General features: G+C 47.7%; 1 protein-coding gene across 4 annotated transcripts in view; it reads left to right on the top strand.

The window, feature by feature from the left end:
* The window catches only part of SIK3 (SIK family kinase 3), a 131889-nt gene that overhangs the window by 97494 nt on the left and 8847 nt on the right, over nucleotides 1–25548 (top strand). For 3 of the 4 annotated variants that reach the window (XM_067565945.1, XM_067565938.1, XM_067565959.1), the window contains exons 7-21: nucleotides 5256–5374; nucleotides 5901–6011; nucleotides 6201–6347; nucleotides 7255–7332; nucleotides 7437–7546; nucleotides 8430–8583; nucleotides 9156–9308; nucleotides 10643–10713; nucleotides 14290–14433; nucleotides 18512–18662; nucleotides 20382–20507; nucleotides 20827–20912; nucleotides 21568–21677; nucleotides 22234–22591; nucleotides 23361–24217. In XM_067565945.1, coding sequence (XP_067422046.1) covers nucleotides 5256–5374; nucleotides 5901–6011; nucleotides 6201–6347; nucleotides 7255–7332; nucleotides 7437–7546; nucleotides 8430–8583; nucleotides 9156–9308; nucleotides 10643–10713; nucleotides 14290–14433; nucleotides 18512–18662; nucleotides 20382–20507; nucleotides 20827–20912; nucleotides 21568–21677; nucleotides 22234–22591; nucleotides 23361–24217 — 2775 coding nt within the window. The remainder of the gene's footprint in view (nucleotides 1–5255; nucleotides 5375–5900; nucleotides 6012–6200; nucleotides 6348–7254; nucleotides 7333–7436; nucleotides 7547–8429; nucleotides 8584–9155; nucleotides 9309–10642; nucleotides 10714–14289; nucleotides 14434–18511; nucleotides 18663–20381; nucleotides 20508–20826; nucleotides 20913–21567; nucleotides 21678–22233; nucleotides 22592–23360; nucleotides 24218–25548) is intronic. The other variant, XM_067565953.1, reaches the window with a different exon arrangement.

Below are 25548 nucleotides of genomic sequence, written 5' to 3'. Positions count from 1 at the left end.
CCCTTGAGTAACCACACGAAAATGCTACTGAGGCTGATTAGCATGTTCCTCTTTCTAGTCTGTTGCTACATGATTCTGTGCCTGTAGCCTAGGTGAACAGATTAATTTGCTGCAGTCCTGGCTGTTCAGAAGATGATGATGCAATTCCCCAGCCTCTCTCATCAGGAATGGGGAGGAAGATTTTGTACACGTCACTAGCTTCACACAACCGCTTCAGTTCATCCATTCCTGTGTGCGCGCTCTGGGAGAGCATGTTACCAAAGCCCCTTCACATCAATCCAAATGTTTTGCTTAGGTTTAGACTTTTTGGATTTTCTTGAAACTAATGTTATGTATAAGCTGCCTTCATGCTAAGGGCTCTTTTATGTCCACTTGTTCTAGGCAGTTCCCATCAACATATCTGCCTAAAAAAGGGGCTGGACTGGGGGCATACGACTTGGTATTTCAGATTGCTTTGCTCTCCAGGAGGAAGAGTGGAATTTTATTTCTGCTTATTGTTTGGGCTGATTTTAGCCACAGAATTGCTAAATGATGTAGCCTATCACTTCTGGAGACCTGGGTTCAAACCCTGATTCAGGTTGCAATTGAGGGAGGTTTGCTGATCTCAGCTGAGTTCCCCACTTTTCCACAACGGATCACGGTGAGATATAATTCACAGTGATTGCAAATAAGAGATTCAGAATAGTAGGGGTGGGGTTGCTGCAAATCAGGACTGAGGAGCACTGGCGGAATGTAGGAGAGGAGCTGAGGAATAGCAGACAAGCTGCTGGTCAGGACTAGGAAGGGTGGAACATGCACTGGAGGAGGGATAGGCTGGGCTGGGCTGCAGATCAGAGTGTGTAGGAGTAAGGCCAGCAGGGGCTGCTTTAGCACAGGATCGAAGTGGATTGGCAGAGTTGTGTGGAGGAATCTTTCCCAGTTCCTGCCTGCACTGTGCCGGTCTCACACCAGTGTACTTGACACACTTGCACGTGTGCACACAGATGGTCTGATTGTGAATGCTCAGCCTCTAAGAGTAGATCACCACCTTTTAGTTGCAACCTCAAAGGGCATGTGTTTAACTAAAGGAAAATTCATTTTCAGTGAATAATTGCATTGCCAGAGAGAGAGCAGAGATCTCCTGTGGACAATATTGTTGAATCATTATTGATTAGACTTAATTGTGACTTAATTACAAGCGGTACAACATCAGCATTTTATCACTGGGGCCGTGAGTAGCATCATTTGTAATGTGTTTGGGGAATGCAGCAAACACGGCTAATGCTAAAGCTGCATGTGTAGAGCCACCGCTCCGCTCTGAGGTCAGTTAATCAAGGATAGAGCTGTGTGTTAGAGACTGCTGGGCCTAGTTCAGTTTCTTTCAGGGCATCAGGCTACATGATGAGGGTATTAATTGGCATAGCATTCAATATCTGTCTCCTAGTATATTGTGATCTCCTAAGCCAGTTTCTCAAAGTGGTGTGGCTTGCACCTTTCCATTCAAAGCAATGTCAAGATAGCACTTGTCAGATCCAAAGTAATTGGGGCAGAGTTCAGGAACAGAGCAGCCCCTTTGGGAAACCAGAGTCCCTGGGTTAGTTTAACAGCCACAGATAATTGTGGTGCCTTCCTTTGCTTAGCTAGGTTTCTTAAAGCAATTTTCTGCTTGGCTTGTAAGTCATAGTATGCTGGAGTTGTGCTCAAAAAGTCTGTGGATGGAGACAGGGAAGTCACTGACCGTAACTCTGTGTGAATGGCTCTCTCATTTGGACCGTGTAATTCTCTTAAACAAAAAACCCTTCTCCCTGTTCTGGTGCAATATCTCAGCAGGATAGACGGTCACCAGAAGTCCATCTGGTCTCTATGTCCCATACAGTTTAGCTCACCTAGTAAATTGGGGCTGAAGCTTTGGGTATCCAGATCTTAACAGCCATCAAACCGAAGATTAGCCTGTGACTTATAAACTTCACTGTTGTTTATATCTCCCCAGCCTTCCACACACACCCTGATTGTTGGGCCTGTACTAATCAGGGACATCTTCAGTTACTTCTTTTGGCCACTGACATGGTGCTTCACAAAATCAAAGGAAAGCAAGGTCTCTCCCATGAGGAAATTACTCTAATCCAGGAATGATGCATGGGATAACACTGCCAAGACAAGAAGCCATGGAGTGCTAGTTAGTCAAGGGACCTCTTTACAGAGGGTTCACCAAAGATGTGGATTTGGATAAGAGGGAGCGGGGAGAAGAAACATGGCCTTTGCAGAGGGAGTGGCATAAAAGAAGGTGCAAAGCCGCCTTTGACTGATGTAAGAGCATCTGGTTGTCTGAGATCTTTGCAGTGCGCGGCTGGGTGAGGAAGGCACAGCGTGGAAGTCCTTCACTAAGTATTTCCTTGCTCTGGTTGATTTAAGCTAGAGCCTTAATGTTGTTTTGTTTCAAGAAAAATAATTCCCGTTGCCAGCCGCAGATGTTTTAGGGATTTAATAGATGCTGTGTTTCCTCTTCCTTCGGTGCTTTCTCCAGACTGAGCTCCTCTTTGAAGTAATGCGTTGCTGGAAAGCGGAGGGAGAAGTGAGCCGTTTGAAAGGGCAGGTTGGGCAGCTCCATGACAGAATCCTGTTGCTAACAGTGACCAGCGCCAGCTGCTTTAAAGATGGTACAAGAAACTCCCTGAGGGCAGTTATGGAATAAGTGGCCCACAGAGACAGTTTCTTCCTAACCTCTGTTACTTGGTAGCTCATGCCCTAAGGCATGAGGGTTTATTTCCCTTTTTAAAATGTTTTCTCTTATCCTGGGTGTTCCCATTGTCCTTATAAATGACTAATTCTTTATCTTAAATCATCCCAAGGTCCTCACCTTTGATACCTTGAGGCAGTGAGTTCCACAGGTTAATTATGGATTCTGTAAAGAATTATTTTACCGGTTTTAAATTGCTTGTCTTTCAGCTTCATTGAATGTCCTCCTGTGCTTATCTTTTGTCCAAGTGCAAAAGTAAGGCTCCGTTGTGCTGACATGCCATAGCATCTCTGTTTGCTTTATGGACCCTGAGAACAATGGTAATATCACAGTTATTCCGAGCTTTTCTGGAGCGCTCTTCCTCATAAAATGCTTTACAAAGGAGGGGATGTGCCCTCTCCATTTTACACATGGGGAGACAGCGCCCGGCATGGTGTGGTGACTTGCCCAGGCAGAGTCAGTAGCAGATTTGGGTACAGACCCATATCTCTGGACTCCCAGACCCATAGGCAAACTGCTTTGGGGTACCATGTCACAACTGGCATGCATCAGCCACATGAACACCCCCGTCCCCCAATCTGCTGAGAACTCCTTGCCTTGTATGTGCCCGGTGATGTGCAGTGACTTGGCTTAGCTGTTAACTGCTATGCTTCCATCCTGACTCCTTGTGACTTCAGTGAAAGAATTCAAATACTTTCACTGCTGCAGAGATTTTGTACTAAACTGTGTGGTGCATCAAAAGCACTCCTAGATTCTGTCCAAACTCTGGGACAGCCAGGTGATGATACACAATGACAAGCCGCTGGGGATTCATTCATAACTTAATACTTCTGCTGTAGAAGGCCTGATGCCTTGCATTCTCCATTGAAAATGATATCTTTGCATCTTCTTTCAGTGAAAGATTTGAGGGTTTTGTTACTATGAAGACTCAATTGGCATAATGTGTAAGCTAGATAAGTGGTGTGAGCAGTAGCAGCTGCCATTGGTGGTGGCTGCACAAGGGATATCAGCGTGGGGCATGGGCGTTTTCAGTAGATGAGATAAGCAAGTGCTGGGAAAGATGCAATATTTAAAAATTAAGTGGCTTTTGGCTAGATCTGATGTGAAAGGAAGAACTTGTGTTTTATTCCTCTTGCTCTAAATTGCCACTTAATTTATGTAACTGGTTTTGTTAGTTTTTAAAAAAAAACATCTGCACTGTGGATTTGCATCTTAAGTTTATACCGTGTGTTCCATTTTTAAAAGAGATTTTGTGTTGTAAATAGGAAGAATAATGTCCATGAAAATGTGTAATTTTCTGATAACTGCAAACAAGGCTCCATCTTTACTGGAGGAGACTCCAGCTCATATTTTATAGCATGCCTTAATGGAAAATTTAGTTTGAAAATAAGAGACTTTTCTCTAGCTTCAGGTTGGACTTGCCATCAGTTTGCTGGGTGTGAGTTACGGGCCGGTGTGGTGGTGGTGCTTGTTACTGTAAGGAAGTTTGGGAAATGTATTTTCCTGCAATGAGCCTGCATTTGGTAATCCTGCTTTGGCAGCCTGATAGATGGCCACTGTGGTTGGCCTTCAACCCTGAAGTATGGCTGCATGACATGGCATTGCCAGAGTGAACAAGTAGATGCGGAGTGGAAGTGTGCCGCCTAGAGACTGCAGCAAACATCGCAGGGCTGATTCTGACGGCTGCTTGTTGAATGACATTTTCGATGGAGTTCATATTTCATTCAGAACTTTGGTGTTGGCTGGTTTATAGGGGAAATGTGTACCGGGTGAAAGGTATACGTGCAGTGTTGTTGTAGCCATGCTGGTCTCAGGATATTAGAGAGACAAGGTGGGTGAGGCAATGTCTTTTATTGGAACAGCTTCTGTTGGTGAAAGAAACAAGCTTTTGAGCTTACACAGAGCTCTTCTTCAGGTCGAAAGGTATTCAGACAGTCAGATTGGGCCCCAAATATAGATGCTTTCAAATCAAGCTTTTGAAAATCTAAATCCAATGAAAATGTTACCCTAGACTTTGAAAGTTGTTTTCTGCTTTACTGATGCAGAGTCTGCACCAACATTGCATTGCACGTGGAGAGAAACCCCATGCTCTTGAATGGCAGAAGCCATCGATGTCCCTTGGGAGCTGGGGTCTTTCTGCCCTTGAGCCTTGGGAAACATCCTGCAGTCACTGTCTTGGGTTTTCAGTTGGCCAAAGGCTATTGTTGCTCAGTGTCACCTGAGTCCCTTTAACTGCACTGAGCTGGAGATCTTGTTTTAATTTTGCTGTGGGTGGAGCTTGCTTGTGCCTCGTCCTTGGTAGAGGCTAAACTCAGACATCAAATGTTTGGAACTGAATCCCATGCTTGTTTCCAAGACTGACTCAGGCCTGACACACGGCATGTCTGTATTTGCTCTTTTTGAATGATTCTGTAGACAAAGTAGTGTTGTCTGTTGCGTCGAAAAAATACCCGGTTCCCAACACAATGCAGAGCTGCGTCTCTCGGGAGGTGTTGCCCTTTGCTACTGAATTACTCATTTTCCTGTTGCTCTCTTGTAGAATGTGAGCACTTGATCCGCCACATGTTGGTGCTGGACCCAAGTAAGCGACTGTCCATGGAACAGATTTGCAAACACAAATGGATGAAGCTTGGGGACGCCGATGCAGAATTTGACAGGGTGAGCAGGCAGAGCGGCTCCGGTGTGTCGGGAGTTGGGTATGCAGGCTTTTTGGAGGAGGGCTGAATACTGGCCCCTCTGTGCACGCTGGAAACCATTAGAGCTGCTCAAAACCAAATTCATGTCCTGTGTTCAGAGTTCCCTCATGAGCCGTACAGCTTACCCACTGTCACCCTGTTCTTCGTGCCCTTTCTTCTCTCGGACTCTCTATCGTTCATCGTCTTGCATCTTTCTTCTAGTCTCTGCAGCTCCATGACACTGGCTGCTTTGATTACCCTGCTGAAGTTGGGACATAGCTGGCCCCCAAGATGACATGCTAGTGTGAAGTGAGGTGCTGTTGTTGCTCCTACTTTGCCCAGGCAGGCCACTGTAGCCTCAGTGAATAGATATTGTGCTGAGCTGCAGCAAAGGTCACGGGCCTCCTGCTGTAGGCTCGAGGCACCGGTGGTTCTATGGTGTGTTCCACCGAGTTAACGTTTGCCACCCGTGGGGTGCTGACCACTGATGTCTCTCTGTGCCTTTGCAGTTAATAGCAGAATGTCAGCACCTGAAGATTGAAAGGCAGATGGAACCACTGAATGAAGATGTGCTCATAGCAATGGCAGACATGGGGCTAGACAAAGAGCGCACGCTACAGGTAACTCGACCACCTTGCAGGTGCCCCTCTTGCGGCCCCTGTTGTGTTTGTGGCTGATCAAACTTGCCAGTTAATGCTTTCTTCTGTAAAGTGGCTCTGTGTGTCTGTGTCTGTCTGTGTGGAGGGGGGCGGGGGATTTATTTTCATTACTTGGGAAAAATTGATCTCTTATTATCCTTCCCTTTCTAGTCATTAAGAACAGATGCTTATGATCACTACAGTGCAATCTATAGCCTGCTCTGTGACCGATTAAAAAAGAGACATAAGAATCTGCGCATTACAGCACCTCCCAATGTGCCGCGGCCCATGACCTTCCCCGCACCAGCTAACATCCAGGTGGGTCCCACCTAGGTGGTGTCATTCCACCACTGCAGGGTAATAGTTACTTCCCCCAGCCTTGCAAAACTCAACTTGGTCAGAGCTAGTTGCTTGTTCTGTTGGTAAGTAAAGTAACTTCAGTGCCTTCGTGAATCTCCTCACCCTGCTAAGAAGAGATGAGTAGGTTCTTTGCCTGAGTGGTTGGTTTTCATGTCTGTCAGCCTTACCATACTCTTGGGGTTTGCAATTTTCTGGCCATGAAACTGCAACTTTATTCAGTCTAGTGTCTTTCATGCAAAGCATGCCCCAACCTGCTCTACCTAGTTACCTTGTAATGCAGTGACAGATGTCTGTACAGCCAAAGGGAGGAGAGGGAGATGTCGGTGGCTAAGTGGAGAGTCAGTGACCTGGGGCTGGTGTAAGGAAGCTGCTGATTCGAGATGAGAGGAGTGGAGAAGGGAGTAGAGAGGAGCTTTGGGCACAGGTGGAAGCAAGTCCTTTGGGGGCGTTTTAAGTATGAGGAGAACCGCTTAGAACTGGCGCCTAGCTCTCCCCCTTCATCCCCAGGCGGCTATACCAACACACTGCTGGAGCCAAACCCTGTTTTGCTTTGAATGAAAATGCCCACACTTCTGCTGTACAGCATCTGGGCGTGCAGCTGAGTTTCAATAGCAGGAATCTGAGAAGGGCGTGTTCTTGGGTGGGAGAGGTGGATGAAGATGTAGTTGAACTTGGAGTTGAGATCCCTTCTGCAAGTGGCCAGTGGGTTGGAAGAAGGCGATTCCCCCCGAAGAGCGCTGTGCATCCTTTGCTGTTTGTGGCTGAACAGTAGGAAGAGTCGCAACCTGAAGGTCTTTGCAGTAGGTATTAAAATTGAAAAGAAACCCCTCAGTTGCTCATGGTTCTGATTCCTTCTACTTTGCAGGCGGAACAGGCAGGCAACACAGTGAGTATCAATGTGCCACAAGTCCAGCTCATCAACCCTGAGAACCAAATTGTAGAGGCAAGTTGCTTTCCATTGCTGATTGCTGCGAGTGGCCTTTCTGGGTGACACGCCGGGCTTCTGGCACTTGATTTCAAAACCTCTTGTACTCTTCCCCACCCCAGACTGATGGAACAATGAACTTGGACAGCGACGAAGGAGAAGAGCCGTCCCCGGAAGCCCTGGTCCGTTATCTCTCAATGAGAAGGCACACGGTTGGAGTGGCTGACCCACGGTTAGTATCAGGCTCTTTCTCCTGAGTGGGAGGGGAGGGACCCTAGCCTGCCTTTTTAAGGGTTCCCCCACCCCAGCTGGCACTCCCTGAGTCAGTGGGTGTTTCTCTGGCTTTTCATGACCTCTTGGAGGCAGCTGGGTACAGTACAGTGCTTTGATCTGGAGGGTGTAAGAAGCTCTTATACCTTTGGGATGGTCCTGCTGAGAGGTCAGAGGTTTTACATAATCTTACAAAATGATGGATAGTAGATTCACATCTTAATGGGAAAATGCATGTCAAAACCCTCCCTGCCCTTCAACATCAAGGAGTGAAACCCCTTTGTTCTCCTGCTCCCAGCATACCTAGCTCTGCGCTGAATGGGAGGCAGGATGGCATTCTTGCTCAAAAGCATGATCTTGCCTGGGTGGGGAAGGGCTGTCAGGTGCCACTTGAATGGCAGAAATCCATGCCTTCCCTTCCATTTTCCCTGTGCCCTACGTGGCAAGCCTCTCAGGCAGGAGCACGATTTCCTCTTTATCCCTGCCCGGCTGCTATTTCTGGCTGGTTTTGTTTAATTGGAGGCTATGCTGGCGAGAGAGCTTTCCAACCTCCTTTTGGCCTATGGGCCACTTTATTTGTAATGTCTTAGCATCATGAAACAGTCTCTAGACACTAAGTGCAATTGTATTTTGCATGAATGGTTAGCCCTGGAAAATGCTAATTCTGAGACCCAAAGGACACATTTAAAAACAATGAACTCCTAAGCTTAAGATCCACACCCCTCTCCTGAGCCGGAGAAATCCACCGTGAAAGCCAGTGAGAAGCAGAGCTGAATGTGGTGAGCATGTCGGTTGGTTTGCTTGGGTTATTTCTAAGTCCCATGTTTGTGAATGTGATTGCGCAGCACGGAAGTCATGGAAGATCTCCAGAAGCTCCTGCCAGGCTTCCCTCGTGTCACTCCCCAGGCTCCGTTCCTGCAGGTGACTCCAAACATGAACTTCATGCACAATATGCTGCCTATGCAGAATCTACAGCCGACTGGCCAGCTGGAGTACAAGGTACCAGCTGACGTGTATGTTCCCCACAACTGTAGCCAGTGCTACCCAGAGATACAGGCTGCACCTCTTTCAGAAGCCCCTATTCTACTCCATGGGTTTAATGATAGATTTGATCACTGTGCCTGGAATTTAGTTCTGTTTGATGTCGCTTACCACCCTGGATTGTTCCTCTTGTTGTTCTGCGTCAAAACAAAACAAAAAAACCACCCCACACTTTGAAATTCATAAACTTGTTTGATGGAGGGGTCAATGACCTTAACAGATCACACAAGGGGTCCTTGGCTTCCAAGCATGTGAGACCCAGCCTGTCTTGTGGCTGAAGCTCAGGGTTGGAAGTTGGAAGATCTGGGTTCTGCTCCCAGCTCTGCCACAGGCTCACTGTGAGAGTTGGGGCAGCTCATTCCACCACTCTGTGCATCGGTTTCCCCAGTTGTAAGCTGTTGAATATGCTTCACTTCATCCAAGGCCAGTGAGGCTTAGTTTCCTTGCTATTTATCAAGTGCTTTGAGATCCTTCGGCAGCAGGCACTCGAGCAGGCGTGTTCTGTGATGACTCACCTCTGTTCCTCCTAGGAGCAGTCCTTGCTGCAGCCCCCCACTCTGCAGTTGTTGAATGGAATGGGCCCTCTGGGGCGACGGGCATCAGATGGTGGCGCCAACATCCAGCTGCACGCACAACTGCTAAAGCGTCCTCGAGGTCCTTCCCCACTCGTCACTATGACGCCAGTAAGTAGCAAAAGGAAGAACAGAATTGGCGGCGTGTTTACAAACACATCCTCTTGCTGGCAGAGAAAGCCAGGGGCGAGCAGTGTGTGTGAAAGAACTGCAGGGGTGGACAGCGAATGAAATGCCAGATTCCTGAAGCTGGCAGGGACTCGCCACCTGCCATTTGCTTTCCTTCCCCAGGGACTTTCATGCTACAATAACGTTCCCTTTTGGGAGTGTTTCCTCATCCTTTTGCCCTCTCTGCCCATCTGCTCTCCAGAGGCAACGCTGAAGCTGGATTCAAAGGAACCTATTAGAACAGACAGTGGCTTCACTGCCAGTATCAGCAAGTTCCTGGTCACGCTGTGACTGGTGTCCTCTCACCAGTGCTCTGTAGAGAAGGGCTGGTAGCCTCCCTCTCCGATGATACCGGTGCTTCACAAGCGCCTCTCCTTTCCAGGCAGCCCTTCCCTCTCTCACCAGCTCCTTCAACATTGCTGCTTGCTCAGTGCCTGAGGTTTTGGGGTTCTCCTCCTTCATGCCACAGCTGCCCTGGAGCCCGCAGTAGGAATTGCCATGCCTGGCTGTCTGGCTATGGCCCCTCTTTGAGTAGTGCAGACCGCTGGGGGCACATAAGTATCCCTCAAGCCAGCCCTCTAATTGCCTATTGGCGGTGTCTGTGTCCCCAGAACGGCCATATGTTTGCAGGATGAATCTCACGTTCGCTGTCCATGTTTCTAATCTCTCGGTTCCTTTTTGTGGCCTTGGATCTCACTGAGGCTGTCAATTGGAGTCTGCCTAGTTGAGAGTCGTCTGCCTTCCATTAGTGCCCTGCACAAAATTGCTAACACCAGAGGCCGGGCCGGGCCTCTCTCTGCTGTGAGGATTGTGATGTGCTGATGCCGAACGGCTCGTTGCCCATCCACCTTTTAGTTGTGATTTATAAGTAGTAATTGAAATATTTCTCCTCTTCAGAAGTGCTGAGAAGAGCCTGCTGTTTGTACCCTCTCGCTAAGCTGCTTTACAGCTCTCTTGCTTTATTTTATCAGAGGAATGAAAATCTGCCGGTGTGAAGTTCTGGGGTGTAAATGCGGGCAATGCCCCCCTGGAGGTGTGTGCATTACTGAATTTCCTGCTAGCATCAACACAAGAAGCCACCCTGTATCGGTTGCCCTGTGTCAGGATGAGATGGGGATGGTGTGTTTTGAAGGAGGGTTCTTAGGGCCCCTAAATGTCTGGTACTTAATTAAATATTCTTCTGCAAACCTTTCAAGAAGGTCAGCTTTTGGCAGCCCATGCTGGTATTGAATAAGCCACCTTCAGGAGCCCATGGTTCCCCTTTCCTCTCTCCTCAGGCAGTGCCAGCAGTTACCCCTGTGGATGAGGAGAGCTCTGATGGGGAGCCGGATCAGGAAGCTGTGCAGAGGTAACATCCCGTCGGTTAGCCTTCCCCTTGTGCTGCTGGAGAGGGTCACCCTGTGGTGTCCTAAAGCTGATTAACCCCACCAATCAGCCTCATCCCAGGCAGCAGCTGTTGATTATGGTGAAGGTTTCAACTTTTCCTTTCTGGGTGCTTGTTTCCCCCAGGCAATTATTCTGTGTGACGCTAACAGGCAAATAAATAACTCTCTGTAAAACAATCTGAACATCACCTGAAATTCTGCAGGCTGTTTAGTGCTCAGACTTTCTGGAGACCCTATTGCTCAAACTCCTTTGCTTATGGTGCACCAGCATGCAAACCAAACTAACCTGCGTAGTTAGTGCTAAGAGACGGCAGCTTGCCTCATCCCTGCTGAGTGACCGGGGAAGTCTCATTTTATCTGTGCAGCTTTTGGACCAAGACCTGCAGTAAACATCCAACTCTGATGCCTTAAATGAAGTGAGTTTTATCAAAACTTGGTATCTGTAGTCATTTAGACCTCTAGCCATAACAGTAGGTCCTGAAACAGTCTGCTCTGACAGGAGAGGGACGGTCCAATAACAAATCAGAAACTTCACTTCTCTCCCCAGCCAAAGTACGTGCCAGGGTTCTCCCCCAGCTGCTGCCTCTAGCTGAAAACACTAACGCTGTCCTTGCTAACACTTCCATGGTAGCTTTTGTATAGCTAGTTTTTCTGCTAACAGACTGGTGCAGATGATCCTGCTTACTAAAGCAGACTTACTAAGTTCCATGGATTCTCCCCAGTTCTGGTGGGCAGGAACTTGGGCCAGAACAAGTGCTTTCGTGGCTATTGTCCTTTCAAGAAGGATGCAAGTAACCCCTGAGTGGGTAGCAGGCAGATATAGAAACGAGGGAGTTGCTAATAAAGTATTTAGTCCCTCATAACGTTCCTGTAGTGGTTGTAAACTCTGCTGGTCTCAGTGCTGTAAAACAAAAGGGGTTGGGTTCTAATAGTGACAGGCAGCTAGATACAATTGTGGGTTGTCCAGGGTGTGTGCCAACATTCCCTCATTTACCTGATCTTACAAAACAGCTCAACATTTTGCACATTAAAGAATTCCCTATGCTTCAAGTGGCTAGGCGTCTCTACAGACCTTTTCTCAGTGCATATCCTATATCGTGGGTAGGCAAAGTGTGGCCCAGGAAGCTATACAGTGCTACCCGTGGTCATCCTCATCTTTATTATGGAGGCATGGCCCACAGACGCTGCAAGCCCCAGAATGCAATGCTCTGTCTTGGCAAAAGTGGTCTTGCCCCCAGTCGATACTGAATGTGGCGTCTTGACATCAGAACTCTCCAGTGATTGCACTGCCAGACTCTGTACAGAAGTTGCAAACTGTAGTCTCTGTGGTCCTCCGCTCCAAATTGTAAAGCTGAACCTACCTGCAGCCTTTTCCATTTTGTGCAAATAAGATGCAGCCCTCCACTCTTGGCAAATGGCCAATGTGTCCTCAGCGGGCCAAGGTTCGAGGGCTCATATTTTTTAAATCTCTGCTTTCAGCTGCACCCTTTAAGCTTCCAAGAGCCAGGCTTGGCAGGTAGGATTTTGAGGTCAGGGGTAAAACGTCCAAAAATGTGTATAGGACGTAGGAGCTCACTGTAAGTCCATGGGATGCAGGTTCTGAAGTACCTAAATCAACTTTGAAAATGGGACTTAGCTACTTTTGAAAATATTACCCCAAATCCTTCTTGTGTGCACTTACACCACATGCACCACATCCACTGGATGGGACCAGCCTTAAAGTGTGCCAATGGATGCACACTAACCCTCGTCCTCCCCACCCTCTTACACAGTGACATGCCACTGATGGCCACAGTAGAAGAGTAAACAGTATTAACGCTGGGGACAGATGCAAATATTTATCTTTTCAGAACACTGGTTTGAATGCCCTCTGCAGTGACTGCAGAGCAACTTTTGCCCTTGTTTGTTTTAGGTTGCCTGCCCTTGAAATAGCATGTATTCCACTCCCCGTGGCCAGGGCACAATCACATCTCTTCTGGGCTTGCATAGCTTCTTTTCCACCCAAACACTTGCAGCTCGTGATTGGATTGTTCCCTGGAGGCATGAAATAAAATGACTGTAGCAAACCACAATTGGGAAACTCTCCCTGTCTCCATCAAATAGATCTCAAACAGCCAATGGCTCAGACTTGGGTAAGTCACTGCACCACTAGGGACTCTTCATTCTGTTACCTGACTGCTTTGTGTCACTGGATAAGTAGTTAGCAAGGAAGCAAGATTGTTTTTTGCAGAGCCATCATTTTCAGTGCTGCTATTTCCCCTATTGCACAGGTTTTAGTTAGACATTCAAAAGAAATCAAACGGAAGTGTTTGAAACCCCCGTTTTCCCCTCTGGCTTTGTGTACTCTAGCTATCTCTGTAGCCCCAACTCACCACTGATGCAGCTTCACTAGAGCTAGCAATGGTGGGGGGGTTAGCCTAGTCCAGGTACAGGCATTGATTCCACTCCGTCCTCGAGCCTTGCTCCGTGTTTGCTCCATTTCTAGCACCTGCCAGGGCTGCCCTGGTGCTTGCCAAAGAGTTCAGGACATCCAGGCATAGCTGTGTCCTTTGCCATCTCACTCAATCAGGCTCTTCTGGCCTGGGTTGGCCTGAGCATCAAACAAAACCCAAAGGGAACAACAGGGTTAAAAAAACCAAACCGACCATGAACTTGTCTACAGCTGAGATGGGAAGCTCCCAGAGGGCAGGGCCTGCTGCTCCAGAAAGGCAAGGGCTGAGTTAGCCCCTCACTTTCCCTTGCATTTTGCTTTAGGCATCATGGTGCCGCCTTCGTAGACTGGTTGCCAGGCTCCGCTGGAAATGTCCAAGAGTGGAGGCTAGGTGGCGCACTTCACACGCATACTTTCCTCTCTCTGAACCCACATTCAGATCCAAGGCAGGTCACAGTCTAATCGCCAGCAGTGGTAGCTGGGTCATAAACGCCATCCTGTGATGTGGAGCCATTCACCGTGCTGATCTCTGCTCAGAGACGAGACTGAGAACGCTGCAGGTCAGGACTGCGGTGCAGGCTGCGCCACGCAGAGAAACGTGCACAGCTCTGTCTGCACTGTGCCGCTCTCTAGCCCACTGCTGCTAGCATTACTCACACGAGCAGTCCCCCGGCATCAGTGCATGTGCTGTATGGCAGGCAGGATTTGGCCATTACCCTTCAGACTAGTATCACTGTATAGGAAAGAATCCCTACTGAAAGTAGCTCTAGTCACTGTGAAGCTACATTTAAATGAGTGAGCCTGGTTATTGCCCGGGCTTTCTTCCTGAGATGACGACTGGTCATTCTGTTCCTTACCAAGGCTGGCATTGGAATAAAGCCGGCTAAAGCTTCAGTCCTCCCCTGGGCAGTTACCGTCCCTTTCAGCTGACAGACATTGGCAGTCCGGTTTGCTCTTTCACGGGTGTTATACAACTCACAGCAGGCTCTGAGCACTGCAGCGAGCATTTTTCTTTCATATTTACTCTGGATTATCTGCTTACGCTCCCTTTTTTTGGAGTATTCCCATCATCTCTTCCACTTATAAAATGTGCTCCTGCTTGTTGCAGATACTTGGCAAATAGGTCAAAAAGGCACACTCTGGCAATGACCAACCCTACAGCTGAAATCCCGCCAGACTTGCAGAGACAGCTAGGACAGCAATCTTTTCGATCACGGGCTTGGGCTCCACACCTGGTACCCGATCAGCACCGGTGAGTAATGGCACCGGCCGTTCGGGCAGCTCTGCGCCAGGGAACCCGCTCAGATGTCGTTGAAATGGAGTGCAGCTTAGCATGAAAGGGATTAAAGGAAGAAAGGAGCAGACCCCAAAGTAGAAGCTGGCTGGCCCTATGGGACATGCTGCATTTCGGAGTAGATGTAGGCTCCTCGGCTGCGAAGCGGATGGTGCAGGGGTTTTGTGCACTTGTGGGCAGGGATCAGTTGGCTTTTCCCGTCCGGTCCCACTTCTGTGGCTGGAGATGATTTCTCAGGATGGCTGCCTTTGTCCCGGGTTTGGAATTAAGCTATCCCGTTTACTTATTAGTAGGCTCAACCGTGTACTGAGTAGTAAATCTGCTGGGAAATAATCGACAGTGGACTGCTGTATGAAAGGCTGCACCAGGAGTAACCTATATACAGGTTTAGAAAGCTCACTGCACCAGAGTTGTGTGTTTAACTGCAGAGTCTCCTTGCAAAGTGTCCCTATTTGTCATTTTGTTTCTAACCCAATCCTCTGGTGGAGAAGGTTGGGGAAGAACAATGATAACTTCTGTGATTGAGGGAACTGCTGCAAAACTGGATCCAAGTGAGCTAACACTCTGGAGGAAGAGCCCTCCGGATTTTGAGACCTAGTCGTTCTACACAGAGTCCTTTGATGCTGCAGCAAATTGGAGATGCTACTACCACAGACACGTCTTAAAACTGCACCCCGAACTCCAAAGCACTAAGGGTGTGACACAGGTGTAAATTGTCATGTTCATTTCGCTTTGATTTCAGTGGCTGAACAATTGAAAAAGCCATTGCCTAGCAGACCAGATTTGTGCTCAGGTTGTTAAATCCTCTAACTAGCTCACACTGGCAAGCTTGTTAAAGGACTCTTGATTGTAGCTCGATACCTGCTGAGCTGAGCGTTGGTGTAATCAGCAGAGAGAGGTGAACTCTGAGCAGACTGAGTCAGCATTAGTGCCACGCTGGAACTCTGGAAGACAAAAGATAAATCCTGAGTTACCCTGAAGTTACTCCCGGGTTGAAACACTTGAAGGGAGGCAGGAGGGAAGGAGTACAATTTCTTGGATCACAGAGTGCTTTATAGGAAGAGAAGAAAAACACTTGCAAAAGAAATAAACAGAAAATACTGTGTATCTTGATTCCAGGGTCACTTCAGAATGTAGGTTGAAATGAAGTGATTGAGATATTGTTGTAAGGCTTTTTATAATGAGCCTACCCCTGCCCCCTCTTGCTCTCCGCTCCAAAGTCCTGTGTCTGCTCCTCTGTTTTAACATGCACAGAATAGGATTGGCTCATTCCAGATTCACAATGATGAGCGTTTTACATATCACAGCAGAGGCCTGTAAGCTTGTGGGGCTACAGACATACCTGAGATCAAAAGAGAGGAACTTGAAAATCAAATCTGGCCCCAGACCAAGTGCCTAGAAGTCTGTCCACCTCAGACATAGCTAGTGGAAGGCTGTGTCTTGTAGCATGGCATAACCTGCAGTAAACCACAAAGTACTAGTTACTGGACAGCTGTCAGTTTCTATTCTGGTGCTTAGCTTAGTCTGTTTTGAAACTGGTTTGTAAATAAAAGGTCTCAAAATATGTTACTCCAAAAAGCCGGTCTGGAGCGCAAGGGGCAGTGTTACTGCCCATCGTCCAAGCATGTTAGGGAACCTGAGGCACAGTGTTCACTTCCATCACTAGCTTCTGCTGTCCGTTACTGAGTTGGAAGGTCAGATGGACAGGTTTGGCTGCCTGACTGGCAGGAGGCGTGGCACAGAAAGGGAGCAGGACAGCCAGCCAATTCTAGCCTTAGCTGAAACATACTGAAAACTGTAATTGATGAAAACTAAAATATATTTTACCAAGCAAGGCTGGGTATGTGACAGTAACTGAAACTGACATCCTGGAAATGTTACAGCAGGAGAATCTGACTCTTGCAAGGGATTCCAGCAGATTCCGTTTGGTCTGCGGTACAGGCTTCAGCAAAGACTCTGTGCATATATAAAATATTTAAAGTACCAATTTGTCTAACATAATTTGGTTGGAAGAACTACTATATGGAGCTAGATTATCTTCTGTTTATTGTACAACCAACCCATCCACAGGAATGTTCTAAAGACTTGTTTCCTAAGGTCCTTTCACAGACAAAGACCATTGCTGCAGCTATACTGTTGTCCTCTGATTTTTAGTATGGATGGAATTGATACGGAGCTAAGCCCGTCTGGGCAGATAAACTAACTGGGTCCTCAGTGGTAGTATTTGCTTTGTGTGTGGGTGGAAAGAGAGCAGTGTTTAGCAATACTATTAAAGGTGCATTCTTGAGGACAAAAATGTGCTTGGTTTTGACTGATATATGGGAGCCCAAATTGAAAGTGAAGTTTATTCCTGGAAAAATTTCTTCTGACTGCCAGTTCTGGAAATTAAAACTTGGTGTTGGGAGGGAGCTGTTATAAGTTCCTCTGCAAAAATTTGCCCCGATAGTAGGCTTGGTCCGTTTATTTCTGTGTGCTTCTCTGACGTATCCATCGTGATGGCATGGCATCAACACCTAGGCCGCCGGTTGACTCTGCATTCCAAGTGATGGGTGCCAAGGAAGAGGCTGAAACAAGACAGTCTGTAGCAGTGGAAGAGGCTTCCCCTTCTGTGCAAAGTCGTCAGGTTTCTCCCTTCCCCCTTGGGTTTAGTGCATCTCTGAACTTGGATACCAGCCTGTGTTCTGGCTCCAAGTGGCTGCAGCATAGACCTGATAGTTCTATGGTCAGCAGAGTCCTTCCTGCCCTTGGTGTGTGAGTCTTATCCACTGATGCTGTGACACAGCAGTTTTTACCTGCACATACGGGAGACTTAGAAGTATTTTAAAACTTTTATTTTGCCATTATTGGTTTTGTCTTGAGGGCCCCCTACAAATGCAGCTTCCTTGTTTGACCCCCAAGTCCATCCCTCTGAAGTCACAGGAGATGCAGCATTTGGCAGAATGTGTTCAGCTCAAGTCTCCCTCATCTGCCAGGCCCGATGTGTGTTAATGTTTGGAATAAACCAGTCTGATGAGTTCACCAGCATGTGTTGTCTAAGAAATGGAAGATCCTGGAAGTCTGTGTGTGTGGTGAGAGAGAGCAGGTCTTGCTGCTGAGTGGTGGTCTAGGATTTTCTGGCATTCGAATGGGAAGCCTGCATTCCCCACAGATATGAAGGTTATATCTCAAGGTACTGGTCCCCATTTTGATGCACAAATTCATATTTGCCAGTTTTTTGTTTCCCAGGTATTCCATGGGTTTTCCTTGCACTTCTCTCAGTACATAGTGAAGTCTCTCTCTGGGTGTACCTGCAAGTAAAGCTTCTGTGCTAGGCTCACGTGGGGTTGTTATGCTGGTCCTGCTCCTTTGCTCATTTAGATTAGAATTCCTAGGCTGCTGGCCAGCTGTATTTAGGAATTTGGCTGAGCAGGCAAGCTTCAGCTGTGCTTGTTAGGATCTCATCTTAGCAAATGGACCTTGCCATAGAGATTCAGCTGCTTCTGGCAGCAGAAACACCTCATCTAAGACAGCTGCATTCCTAACTGGCTGCTGCTTCCCCAACTGAGAGAGATGAACATGCAACAATTTTTCATAGCACAAAGTATTTCCATCCTACTGGGATGTAGGGAATCTCCAGATTAGCAGAAATGTCGCTGTGTAAACTGAAGTACAGTCAGGTCCCTTTGTGCAGTACAAAGGCTAGATAAGTGATCAGATGAAGAAACGCCTTTCAATTCTTAGATGTTGACTGGTTTCTGTAGGTCTGGGGAACTAAGTGCTAGGTCAAGTCTTATGGCCAGATAAAGATTTGAACCCCAGTTATAATCTAGTTAGTATTTAACTCAGACTTGCAAAATTTTAGAGAAAATGTACCTGCCCTGGTACAAAATGGACTTGCTATAACCCTGTATCTTGCTCGTGATGAATAAACTAATGTTTATCAGCCTGAACAGAACTCCTGGGCAGGCGGAACTTGGCAGAGCTGGTATAAATGAATTGTCTCTGTAGTTGTTTGTTTTTCAGCTGGCATCACTAACCCACTTCCCCATGTGTTTAGTTCTATTTACAAGGACTCCAACACCCTGCACCTCCCCACTGAGCGCTTCTCCCCAGTTCGCCGCTTCTCTGATGGTGCTGCCAGCATCCAGGCATTCAAAGCCCACCTGGAGAAAATGGGCAAGAACAGCAGCATCAAACAGCTTCAGCAGGTAAAGGAATGAGGAGGGGTGCAATGGGTCATCATAGGTCACTGACCTTAGGTCATAGAGGAAACACAGGAGGAAACCCTTTGGACTGCTTTGTCTCCTGGATCTAAACATTCTTCAACCCCATAGCTGGGGAGCATATCATTTCCCTCCTTCTGTGTGTTGGAGTGTGCTTTGTAGGGTTGCCATCACCCTCTTCATCTCAGCTACAGCCTGGGGATCTTGGGGGCTTCCCCCTTTTCTAGGAACTTGACACATCACTGTAGAAACACAGGCAAGGTACAAGAAGTCCTGCTCGACTGAGGCATGTGGCCCTAATACCTGTGCTGCCTAGAAATAATACCTGTGCTGCCTAGAAACTCTGTCATTGAATTTCTTCCAAAGACACTCTCTCAGATCAGTTAGGAATATGTTGAACAGCACTGGTCCCAGTACAGACCCCTGGAGGGACATCATTCTCCATTCTGAAAACTGATCATGTTATTCCTATCCTTTGTTTCCTATCTTTTAATCAGTTACTGATCCAGGAGAGGACCTTCCCTCTTATCCCATGACCACTTACTTTGCTTAAGAGCCTTTGGTGAGAGACCTTGTCAAAGGCTTTCTGAAAATCTAAGTACACTACATCCACTGGATCATACTTGTCCACATGCTTGTTGACCCCCTCAAAGAATTCTAGTAGATTGGTGAGGCATGATTTCTCTTGACAAAAACTATGTTGACTCTTCCCAAACAAACTGTGTTCATCCGTGTGTCTGATAATTCTGGTTTTTACTATAGTTTCAGCCTCTGAAGCCTTTTTTAAAAATTGATGTCACATTAGCTGTCCTCCAGTCATCTGATACAGAAGCTGATTTAAATGATAGGTTGCATAGGTTACAGCTTGTAGTTCTGCAATTTCACATTTGGCTTCCTTCAGAACTCTTGGGTGAATACCATCTAGTCCTGGTGACTTATTACTGTTTAATTTATCAGTTTGTTCCAAACCTCTTCTAATGACACTTCAATCTGGGATGGTTCCTCAGATTTGTCACCTAAAAAGAATGGCTCAGGTTTTGGAGTCTCCCTCACGTCCTCAGCCGTGAAGACGGATGGAAAGAATTGATTTAGTTTCTCTGCAATAGCCTTATCTTCCTTGAGTGCTCCTGTAGCATGTTGATCATCCAGTGGCCCCAATGGCTGTCTAGCAGCTTCCTGCTCCTGATGTATTTAAAACATTTTATTGCTATTACTTTTTGAGTCTTTGGCTAGCTGTTCTTCAAATTCTTTTTTGGCCTTCCTGATTGTAATGTTCATTGAAAGGTCATTTTGCTCTGTGATGGCCGAAATTGCATGGTGCTTTCTTTGACATCAGTTGGAGTTGGATTGGGCCCTAAGAGAGGAATTTTCCTATTTAGGACAGGAGGAGCATGAGATGCTAATTTAATCGTGGGGTATTCATTACTGATGTTTTTCACTTGCACGTCTTGCAATAGCAGTGTAAGGAGACTGAGCTTAGTACCATGAGCATCCATTTCTTCCCTTTGTATGGGAGAGCTGGGCTGACCCTGGTATTATGCACACACATCCTGCTAACTAAACGGATTAGGATTTCTGTCCTGCAGTTTCTTCTTTTTCTCTGGCTCTTTTAGCCAAGGAGACTGCAGAGTGAAAGCCTTTTTTACACAGCATGGTTGCTGTGCAGGAAGAGGTCACATTGTGCGTGTATTGAATTCATTACAGGAGTGCGAGCAACTACGGAAGATGTACGGTGGGCATATGGATGAGAGAACTCTGGAGAAGACACAGCAGCAGCACATGTTGTACCAGCAGGAGCAGCATCATCAAATTCTCCATCAGCAGATTCAGGTAGAGCTGGGTCCATGCTCCCTGAATCCTAACCAGGTTTTCCTGCAGTGTCACAGATAGAGCTATTGAATGGCGCAGGGGACTAGTGAGGAAACTTGTGTCTATGTGGCAAAGACCTGCTGTAATGAGGAAGAAGGGTGAATGCTTGTCAGCAGCAGTGCTTGCACAGCTGGTACGATAGTGAGAACGGCTGTCTCAGGTTGATTATTTGGAGAGCCCTGGTGTGTCTTAATGTATTGATCCAAACTCTCTCTCAGTCGAATGGAACTGACTGATTGCAAATACTTTTTGTTCCCCTCCTTTCTGGTGCCTGGCTCAGGATTGTATTCGCCCACCTCAGCCATCTCCACCTCTGCAAGCGCCATGTGAAAACCAGCCAGCTCTGCTCACCCACCAGCTGCAGAGGTAAAGTAAGGGGTTTGCTTTGGCAAAGCGCTGGCGGGGGAAACCTTGGAGAACTGGCCCTGATTCCTAGAGGCACGTGCAGGCTGCTGCTGGAGCTGTAGGAGCACATCTCTGGCAATCAGGCTCTTAACATTTCTGTCCCAGAGAACCTTGAAACTAACCTGATGGCACAACATTCATTTAAATTGACACTGAACTGCTGCTTGTTGGCCAGCTTGAAAACAAATGAGTTTCAATAATAGCACGAGCCCCTTCTCCTAGCACCTTGTATGCCAAGCCATTTACAAGCACTCGCTAGACCCTTCCCCCTCCCCCCACATGCCCTCTGCTGGCTAAAAATTATCATCCCATTTTACAGATGAGGAAGGCTGAGGCACAGAGGGGGGAGAACCTTTCCATAAGTCATGGTGAGTCAGGACTAGAACCCAGGGTTCCTGAGTCCCAGGCTTGTGCTCTAACCATTGTGCCATACTCCATTATCTAGAGGGTTAATGAAGATAAAATAGAAATTATGTTGCAAAGTGTTGAAGATTCTGAAAGAGGTTTTTTGTATTTATTTGTTTTTTTTAAAAGCACTTAGAGTTCAGTTCGAAAACCTGAACAAGCATCTTTATCGGGAAGAGCGATTTACAAAGATGTTTATTTTCCTGCGTAGGTTACGGATTCAGCCATCTAGTCCACCCCCAAACCACCCTAATAATCATCTCTTCAGGCAGCCAAATAGCAGCCCCCCTCCTGTGAATAGCGGCATGTTACAGACTCATGGTAAGCACTGAGTACACCAAGCCATCTGTCCTCCTGTTGTGCAGGCCACTTGTCGGAACCGTATGCTTTTAGAAAGCACTTGGGAAACCAGTTCATGTTTTCTCCAAATTCTAGTGCCTGGTGCAGTTAGCTGATGTGAAAGATTCTCCATCTGGCCGAAGGGGATGGTGTTCTCTGAGTACTTGCAGTGGATCTTGCCAGCTGGAATATGTTGTTAAGGATCTCCTGACCTGAGATCCTTGCTGATCATTTCTAGGGGCCGGGAGAAGGGATATTCTTCTCTGATTATGCAAATAACCTTATACTCACATTTTCTTTTGCCTTGCAAGTATTTCCAGCTGTGGCTGTGGTCCGATGGCATAGTGCTAATGAAACTTCAGGTTGGAATAGGCAGGAAAGGCAAGGCAACCTCTCATCACTGGCTGAAATGCAGCTCAGTTCTGAAAACCTTCCAGCTGGTCCCGGCTAGCATTAGTCTCTGTGTCTGTTAAACAGAATGTGCTGTCCAGCCTGGCCGCAGCTCAGTGCAGTGACTCAAAGGGATTGTTCTTCATAGGTGCAGCTTCTCCGTCCCAGTTCCAGGGAATGCCTTCCCACAGTGCGATCTTCCAGCCGCCTGGTAACTGTTCCCCTCCCCTGAACGTGGCACTCACATGCATGGGCATGCAGCAGCAGTCGCAGCCACAGCAGGTCACCATCCAAGTGCAAGAGCCCGGAGACATGCTCAGCAACAACCTTCTGCAAGGGGCAGCTGTGGCAGGGCAGGGCATGTCCTCTCACCCCCGGGGCATGCCCATCAACCCGAGTGCCAATCAGATCCAAATGCAGCATCGAGCTAACCTGATGGCCTCTCTCACATATGGTCACAGGCCACTGTCCAAGCAGCTCAGTGCTGATAGTGCGGAATCGCACAGGTAAGGCCGTGGCTTACATTCTCGAACTGTTCTGCTGACCTGGCGAGGCGTTGAGGGGAGAAGGGCAGGAGAGAAGCAATAGGGCCATTCAGAGACGTGCCTCCACAGCTTGGTGCACTGAGGCTGTCTGCCAGTCTGCGGAGCACAGCACTCCTAGCCAGCGGATGGGAGCTCTGCTGTCGCGGAGCGTGAGGGTTTTGTGAAGGAAACACACCAGCTGAGCCGGGTGGGTTAGGAATCCAGGTGTCGCTCTAGGAGTGTGTGTGGCTGCACAAGCTGAGCCTTGTCCTTTCATAAGAGGGGAGAAATAAATACATATTAGCCCATCAGAGCCGCTCATTCATAAAAGTACAGAGACCGTTCCTGGGCTGGTTGGAGCCGGCACTAGCTTCAAGAGCTCAGACAGGTGCGCTCTGCCCCTCACAGCACCTTTTGCCCCATCTACACGCCCACAGCTCTCTCCAGAGACCTCAGACACTATTCCGTAACTAGCCCGAAGTCGTCACTATGAGTGGCATGGGGCATGTGCTCTTCTACAGGGTCTGTGTGTGTTGTCTGCAGCTCTCCCTGAAAGAGGAGGTGTGAGGCAAACCTTTGTCCACTTTGTTCCACTCCAGCTAGGCCTTCGAGCCCCCACCCTGAATGTGTACAGCCTGTTGGAGTTGATTGAGAGATGTTCAGAGTCTGAATGGTGGGGGTGGCCTTCTCTGCATTCATTTTGTTTACCCTGAGTTGCTGCAACACAATCACTGTTGTGTCTTCCTTGCAGCCTGAACGTGAACAGATATCCCCCTGCTAACTATGACCAGGTGCACTTACATCCCCACCTGTTCTCAGATCAGGCCCGTGCATCCCCCAGCAACTACAGCCCGTCAGCAGGGGTGGGATTCCCTGCAACGCAGCAAGCCCTGAAAGTCCCTCAACTCGACCAGTTCCCCAGCTTCCCTCCAAGCGCACAGCAACAGCACTACACGGCCTCCGCGCTACAGCAGGCACTGCTATCCCCAACTCCGCCAGATTACAGCCGACACCAGCAGGTACCGCATATCCTCCAGGGACTGCTTTCCCCCCGCCACTCGCTCACGGGACACACGGACATGCGGCTGCCCCAAGCAGAATTTGCACAGCTCATCAAACGGCGGCAACAGCAGCAAGAATTTCAAGAATTGTTCAGGCATATGAGCCAAGGAGATGCTGGGACTATGGGCACCAGCATGGGACAGAACCTGTCGGAGCGTCAGTCGTTGCCTTTGCCTTATCAGAATGCTGACGCATACCATCACAACAGCCCACAACATCTCTTAAAAATCAGGGCACAAGAATGTATCCAGCAGGTATCTGCATCAGTGGCACCACATGGGTATGTACACCAGCCAGCTCTGATCCATTCGGAGAGCATGGAGGAAGACTGTGCATGTGAGGGTTCCAGGGACAGCTTTCCGGACAATAAAAGTTCAAATACATTGACCAAAGGTGGCCATGAGAACCCTCTGCTTTTGAATGCAGGAGGGCATGGGGACCCAGAATCTCTGCTAGGAACTGCTAATCAGGGTCAGGAATTGGGGACACATCATTACAGACATCAGCCAGCTACCGGATTCAGTAGGAATAAGGTGCCCAGCAGAGGTAAGACTTAGTGCTACTTGTGTACATGAAACAGCCTCTTCCAACGTCAGATATACACCCCATGCATCCCAAACAGAGATGACTGTGTATATCAGACGGGACTAGGAGTTTCAATGACAGAGTCAACATAGGGCAGAATTTGCTGGAGTCTTTTGGCTGTTCAGGCCGTAAGGAAATTGTGAACACGTACGAACTTTGTGGCAGACAATGAGGAGGAGAATTGTTAACTAATAAAGGGACACTGCTAGGACTTGGGATTCCAGGACTAGAACACGCAGTTAATGACACAGAGCCTGGGTTCCTGCTTTGTTTTAAAGATGAGCCACAAAGGGTTGGGTGGTTTTGTTTTTTTAAATTAAAAAATGGAATGTCCCAAATGAAGGAAATATGTGTATTAAATTATCACTACAGCCCAAAGCTGTGACTGGTTTGTCCTTTTGCTAACCAGCAGACCCGAGTCCAGGCAGTGCTATAAGGGTCCATGAAACACGCACTGTAGCACACTGCTCTTTCTGATGCCAGCTCCCTCGTTACTGTAACAGAGCACTTGAAGTATTTTAGCGTCAGAATGAGCTAGAATGATCTGCTTTAGGAAAACTAGTTGTTAAACTTTTCCCTAGAGCCTCAGGTCTTTTTTTCAGTCCTGTAGAAACTGCTTTCCCCACCCACTGTGAATGTGTTGACAGAGCAGCATGTTCTACAGATCTCTTTAAATGAACGTTCTCCCTGCATGGTGGTCCCATGCATCCCGTCTGTTCAGAATTAATCTCCTGCCCACCCATTCAAGAGGGGCAAAGGCACTGAGCAGGAACACTTGACAGGTCTGAGCAGGGTAGATCTACATCTGTTGTAGGAGTGAGAGACGTTTTATTTGAAGCCACCAGCTATCTTTTGACTCCCTTGTTGCGCTGGTGCTTTGCCCACTCAGGAGGCACTGCTTCATGTTGCGACAATAACACAGGTAGTTTGTCAAGTTGTTCTGCCTAGATGTGTGTGTTCAAGCAAGTGCTGTGCATGTGAGACGAACTGGATCCTTCAGAGCTAGGACTAGAGAGAGGAGCTGCCTTCCTTCAATGTGCATTTGGGGATTCAGCTCACTAACCTGCTGGGCCTGGCACACCTCAGTTTTTCTGCTGTGCTTGAATTTCCAAGCATGACCCTTGTAAAGAAGAGAGCTGTCCTAGTGCAAGCAGGCTCTGCAAACTCCTCTTTTTTTAGCTCCTGTTTGTACTGCCCTGGGTCATTTTTGTTGTTGACATAGTTGACATGTAAAATGGTGAGAATGACTAAACAAGCCAAAAGCCGTGTTTCTGCCCCACTAATTGCTCTGC

Source organism: Emydura macquarii, unplaced genomic scaffold (assembly GCF_026122565.2).
Source record: "Emydura macquarii macquarii isolate MOO-44397 ecotype Brisbane River unplaced genomic scaffold, CSIRO-AGI_Emac_v2 contig_312, whole genome shotgun sequence".
Classification (NCBI taxonomy): domain Eukaryota; kingdom Metazoa; phylum Chordata; order Testudines; family Chelidae; genus Emydura; species Emydura macquarii.
The sequence above is the reverse complement of the archived record's forward strand: the minus strand, read 5'-3'. Positions and strand labels throughout refer to the sequence as shown.